This window comes from Chenopodium quinoa, unplaced genomic scaffold (genome assembly GCF_001683475.1).
Source record: "Chenopodium quinoa cultivar QQ74 unplaced genomic scaffold, ASM168347v1, whole genome shotgun sequence".
Taxonomy (NCBI): Eukaryota; Viridiplantae; Streptophyta; class Magnoliopsida; order Caryophyllales; family Amaranthaceae; genus Chenopodium; species Chenopodium quinoa.
Window position 1 is genome coordinate 3,196,639 of NW_018744718.1, and position 6,492 is coordinate 3,203,130.

Here is a 6,492-nt window from a genome sequence, read left to right on the forward strand (position 1 = left end):
TGTTTTCGTGGATTAGATAATTTTCGTGGGTTTGTGGGTATTCTGGGTTTAAGGGTTTAAGTGGATTTTTGGGTGTTTTCAATGATTTTTGGTGGGTTTGTGCCTTTGTGGATGGTTTCGATGATTTTCATTGGGTTTCTGGGTGATTTAAGTGATTTTCGTGGGTCTTGTGGGTGGTTTCAGTGAATTTCGTGGCCTTTGTGGGTGGTGTTGATGGTGTCGGTGTTGGTGGGTGGTCTAGATTTAGGTGGTGTAAGGGGTTTAAGTGGGGGTTTCACTAGTGTCGATCGGTGGTCTAGGCTAGGTTTAGGGTGTTTCGGCAATGTCGGTGGTTGTGGTGGTCCTGGTTTGGGAATTTTGGCAATGTCCGATGGTTGTGGTGGTTTGGGTTTGGAAGTTTCGTGGTCGGTACTCTGGGTTTTGGGGGGTGTCGATGGTGCCGGTGATGGTGGCTAGTTTGGTTTAGGTGGTGTCGGTGGTGGTGGCTGGTCTGGTTTAGGTGGTTCCGATGGTGGTGGCCTAGTCACCTGGTGAGTGGCTTGGGTAGTTTACTAATCATGTTTAACTTATCTCTCTCCTCTTTAATCACAAACCCTTTCATTTCATAATCACCATTATGAAATTTTAACTTGAGATCCGTATTGCACCTCAAAGTTGCAAATAAAACTTAACGGATGTAGTATAAAAAAAACAGAGGAAGTATATATATATATATATATATATACTCCATACTTTACTGACTAACAAATAATTCATGAACTCATGTTGTAAAAGCTTCGTGACAAAAATAATGCCACTGGGCTTGCGGCAGAATTGATGCATGAAATACAGCCATAGAATTCACTGTTGGTTATAATGAGGTGGGGTAAAGTACTAAAGTAGCATTAATATACAAAAGAACATTGATGATCTAATTTGGCAAATTTGAACCTATCATTTCCATATTCCACCTACCTACTACCAAATGCTCACAACATGAACATACACCCGAGTTTGACAGAATGACAGCTGATATAGTGATATGGTCCATTTTTTTAGGTCATTTTAAAGTAATTGCCGACATATATAGTGAATGTGCTAGGGAGCAAAAATAATTGCCATTTCTCTTTCAAGTCTCTCAAAGTACACACAAAACACCAGTTTGAGAAAGATGGAAAGCAAACTTCACATTGTAATGTTTCCATGGTTTGCGTATGGTCATATAAACCCATTCATCCAGCTCTCTAACAAGCTATCCTCCCATGGCATCCAAATATCCTTCTTTTCGTTACCCGGAAACGTCGCTCGCATCGAATCCTCCCTTAATAACACTCCTCTCAATCAAGTCATCCCCCTCACTATCCCACCAACTGAAGGACTGTCATCTAACTTTGACAGCAGCTCTGACATAACACCAGAAACTGGTGAACTCCTTAAAGTAGCACTTGATCAAATGCAACCACAAGTCAGAACCCTTTTATCTCAACTTCAACCCCACATTATCCTCTTTGATTTTGCACACTACTGGATTCCCTCAATTGCTTATGAATTAGGCATCAAGGCTGTAAATTACAGTGTATTCTCAGCCGTTGCGAATTCATATCTAACTATCCCAGCAAGAATCAATGATCCAAACAAACAACCCACTGTTGATGACTTAAAGGTCCCTCCTCCAGGGTTCCCTAAAACCTCAATCACATCAATGAAAACCTTCCAAGCTCGAGACTTCCTATACCTTTTCAAGAGCTTCAATGGCTTACCTTCCGGTTTCAATAAAATTATGAGCTTCATAAAATCATGTGATGCTATAATCTATAAAACCTGCACTGAAATAGAAAGTCCGTACATAGATTACTTGAAAACCCAGATAGGAAAACCAATGCTTTTAGCAGGATCAGCTGTTCCTCCACCACCTTCTGGTAAACTAGAAGAAAAATGGGAAACATGGTTGGGTAAATTCCCTGAGCAATCAGTTATATTTTGTAATTTCGGAAGCGAAACATATTTGGATAATGAGCAGATTCAGGAGCTTACACTTGGGTTGGAGCTCACTGGTCTGCCCTTTTTCCTGGTTCTGAATTTCGGAACCGGTAGCTTTGACGCTCAGAATAAGCTAGAAGCATCACTACCAGAAGGTTTCAGAGAAAGAATCAAAGACAGGGGAGTAGTGCATACAGGGTGGGTGCAACAGCAGCACATTTTAGCACACAAAAGCGTAGGATGCTATCTTAATCACTCAGGGTTTAGCTCTGTAATAGAGGGTATTGTGAATGATTGTCAGCTAGCATTTGTGGCTCAAAAGGGTGATCAGTTTCTAAATTCTAAGATGTTTAGTGGTGATCTTAAAGTTGGGGTGGAGGTAAATAGAAGAGATGAAGATGGGTTTTTCGGAAAAGAGGACATTTTGGAAGCAATTAAGACTGTCATGGTGGATACTGATACAGAACCAGGCAAATCCATCAGAAAGAATCACAGCAATTGGAAAAAGTTTTTCTTAGACAAGGACATTGAAACTAAATATATTGCTAATTTAGTCAAGGAATTAGAAGCATTGGTTCAAAAAGCTTGATCATGGCTTCTGAAGGTCAATAAGTAAAAGAGTGATGGGAAATAATACAGCATCTTGCATTTAGATTCATGTTTTTATTATGAGATGATATATTCTTGGCAATTTTTTTTTTTCTGAAATAAGCAATATTGTACTTTTGTTATGTACATTATATTGGTGGTTGTTTCATTAAGATGACATGTTCTCATTTTTTTTACTTAAGCAATATTGTTCTCTCTTATGCTCATAAACATTAAGCGTATCACCTCCTAAATGTTAGTACAAACTCGAATAATTTCATGACCTAGCACAAGTTAAAACTTTATGATCCAAGTTTCCAGCAAGATTTCCAATAGGCTTACATATCTTGTTCACTAAATCAAGGAAACTCCATTAGGAAAAATTGGAGTTCGTCATATTCATTGGTTGACAAAGGCAATCTAAACACTACTTACACTTTTTTTTTTTTTCAATATTTCAGAAAGAAAAAAGGCCATAATCAAGGGTGGACCTTTGTTAGGGCTGGCAAGGACCCGGCCCCCTTGAGTATTTTTGAGAGTTTTTCTTTATAAGTAATTTGATGTCTATTACTTGCATATAAAAAGTTATGACAAAGTAATTAAGTATTGTTATATTTGAACAAAAGGTTAGGGGACCAAACCTTAGTCCTCCTAACTTTTTGGCCTAAAAAGATAAGGGGATCACCACTATTAGCAAGATTCAAACTCCAAACCTCTCAAATCCGACCAAATGATGGTAAATACTGCACTTTTAGGTGTATGATATGAGCACATTGTAATTGTAATCAAACAAATACTCTACTAAATCTTACAAATACTTCCTTCGTCCCCTTAATTATACGCCTATTTCTTTCATTTATCTCACAATCTCACATAATAGAAAGAAATAGGCATATAATCAAGAGACGGAGGGTATACAATTTAACAAACCCCTGCCCCACTACACAATACAATAGCTGCTCCCCATGATGTAGTAAATGAAAAGGACGTATTCCCTAAAGCCATCAACAATTCAACATGGCAATTATTGGCAGGGAGAAATATTAGATGCATAGGCAAGCTCGGTATAAACAATTTTAGCAATTCAATCTAAATCATTTCCTATAATCCATTTAGAGAGGATGACATAAATCTTATTCCATACTTAGAATTACAAACCAGAAAGATAAAATCAAAACGAATGTAGATCTCTTTATTTTTATGAGTGATTTTTGGTTCGTATTATTTATTAATCTACCCTAAAGATTTATTATAAAAGTCAAAAAATTAAATTGAATATAGAATGCACATTTTTTACCATTAACATTCTTGATTCTGTATAAATTAAAATCATGAAAAGTTGATACCATGAAAATTAGAAATGAAATAAATCTTATAAGATCTAACAAAGACAATGAAAATCACCAAAGACGATTAGAAGTTTCAAACTCTTGAATAACAAGTTGGAAGAACTTCTACTAACATACTTCGTAGGGGATAACTCAAACTAGGGGTTAGCATAATAGGGTATCCTGTTAAAATTTAATAAACCTGAATCGAAACCTGTTGAACAGGTTCTTGGAAATTGAAACCGGAACTGAAACCTGTTGGTACAAGTTCTCCATTTCACTACCCAAAACCTCTTGTACAGGTTCAAATTCAAAAGCCTACAGTTCCTACAAGTTCCGATTTAGGGTACCTTGATTTTTTTGCTCACCCCTAACTCAAACAATATGCTTATTTGATTTTGACTTAATACTTATTTTCAAGTTTCTGAAAAAACGAAAATTTATGCATATATTTTTTTAATAATACAATATCCATTTGCAAGGTTTAGGAAGTAACATGTGGTTTAAAGTTAGAACCAAGGAGCAAGTATTAGAAAGATGTATCAAACTTTAATTAATTAATCACTTTTTAAAAAATCTTTATCTTAATTCTGGATGGATCAGATGTGAATGAAGGTAAATTAGCTAGATAGATTGATGGATATATTGGGTGACCAATAAATCGTTAGTGGATGGAGGCGGATGAAGCATCACCCGACCCACCTCCGACCATTGTCATCCCTACACTTACGTAATAATAGAACTAAAGCATTACATAATTCTAGTTGAATCACGTCAATCCCCAACCAACATAATAAAAACCATTTAATAGAACAATCCTACTTCAGTCCATTTCTGTTTTAGCTCCATGTTAGTCTAACAACCACTGTATCCTAAAAGTCGTCAGAAATAGTAGGGATGCTGACTAAAGGTCACACAAAATATCTATTGTAAGGTCCCCAAATCATTATGATGGTTGATACACTACTGACTAACCCTAATTTAAATTACTCACTCTGTTCTTATTTGTTTGCTCCATTAAAAAATAATTTAAAGGTAGTAGTATGGATACTATGGATCAAGGAATGTAAATCATGATCACACAACAACAATTTTTATAGAAGTTAAAAATATCGTCAATTATATGTGCAACAAAGGAATATTTTATGTCTCACAAATAATACCCTTTTGTTGCACACACTGTAATAATTAACGGAGGTAGTATATAGTACAAAAGTTCACTCGGTTCACAGCATAGGAAACCCGCAAAGGCATTTTCAAGGCATGCATATATAATTTATGTATCAATAAACTATTTCATTTGCATGAGGTGGGTATAAAGACTATAAACCTAACTCTTCTAGAATATCATAAGTCGTTACAAAAATATAATACATCTGAAATATAAAACTTTCATGAGTCATGTATCTCATGACATCCTGGCTTTACCATTAAGACCTTCATTTTACACCACAAAACCTAATTGTCAATAAGAAAAGGAGCCACATTGTCACAGAAATAAGTTAAAAGCTTCATTAATTCTTTTTTTTTTTTTTTTTTTTTGACAAGAAAGTTTCATTAATTCAGTTTAACTAGGAAGTTTGACATGTATCCTCATTTTTTTTCTATCAGAAACTATCCCACGTCTTTTTGCTAAGAGGCACCACCGATTGCTAATTTGATACATGTATCAAGATTCAAGAATTAGGTATCTAGTCTAAAGTTTTACATATATCCCAAATTCTGAATAACAAATCAATCATCCTAAAACAACATTCCTTGACTTTTAACCATGAGACGGAATTTGGTCGAACTTGATGTGGCTGACTCTGGTTAAAATAAGTTTATTGAATAAAGTTAAAGAACATATCTTTATACACAACATTTTAAACGTAGTTTTCTAGCACACTTTTGGTTATTTGGATTGATTGTTGGGGTTAACGAATTAGGCCCTGTTTTTTTGAACTGTTATGCTCGGCTGAAATCTTCTTTAAAAATAATAATTAATAATAATAACTACTACGAGTATAATAATAATACTTAATAACAATAACTGATAACTAAAAACTAATAACAATGCTGAAATCTTAGTGGGGGCAATACCCAGACATTACTCTATGTGGTAGGGCAACTATTACCTCCAAATGAGGGTAACAACCCCCCTGGTTATAATTTCCATAGTTCATCTACTATGGTACTTACCATCTCCACCCACATTCACTGTCTTAATTAATATCTTATTTCCCTTATATGCACTACCAAATGCACACATTTTTTTAAAGTTATATATGCTTGAAGAACTATTGTCTCACATTGAAGCTAAGATTGGTTAGAAACTCAAAAGCATAGGTAAGGTCAGTGGGATATACCTATCACCACATGGTTTAAGGATGGAACCTCACTTTACTTGTATACGGGTTGATTCTAGCCAAAGGGGAAGGGTAGTCTACGCAATGCATTAGTTCTTAGAATTAGGTTATTGGTAATTTGACAAGAAGTAGAGGAAAGTGAGTCAATATATAGGAGTTTAGGAGAAGGGAAAACATGATGTAAATTGATGAGAGTTTTCATCTTACTTAGCCTTGGATAGTGTCCAGTCACTCTGAAGCTAGGATTGTAAACACAATTGTAGGTGATT

At 35.4% G+C, this 6,492-nt stretch overlaps 1 protein-coding gene across 1 annotated transcript; it reads left to right on the top strand.

Annotated features, from left to right (window-relative positions):
* Nucleotides 1–719: 719 nt before the first annotated feature.
* On the top strand, nucleotides 720–5,577 carry LOC110703425 (anthocyanidin 3-O-glucosyltransferase-like). Its single transcript, XM_021881234.1, has one exon. The coding sequence runs from the start codon at nucleotides 1,151–1,153 to the stop codon at nucleotides 2,546–2,548; it is 1,398 nt and encodes a 465-aa protein (XP_021736926.1). The 5' UTR covers nucleotides 720–1,150; the 3' UTR covers nucleotides 2,549–5,577.
* The last annotated feature ends 915 nt before the right edge of the window (nucleotides 5,578–6,492 follow it).

Bases quoted from the DNA above. Each gene is read 5' to 3' on its own strand.
- LOC110703425 (XM_021881234.1), top strand. From the start codon at position 1,151: ATGGAAAGCAAACTTCACATTGTAATGTTTCCATGGTTTGCGTATGGT.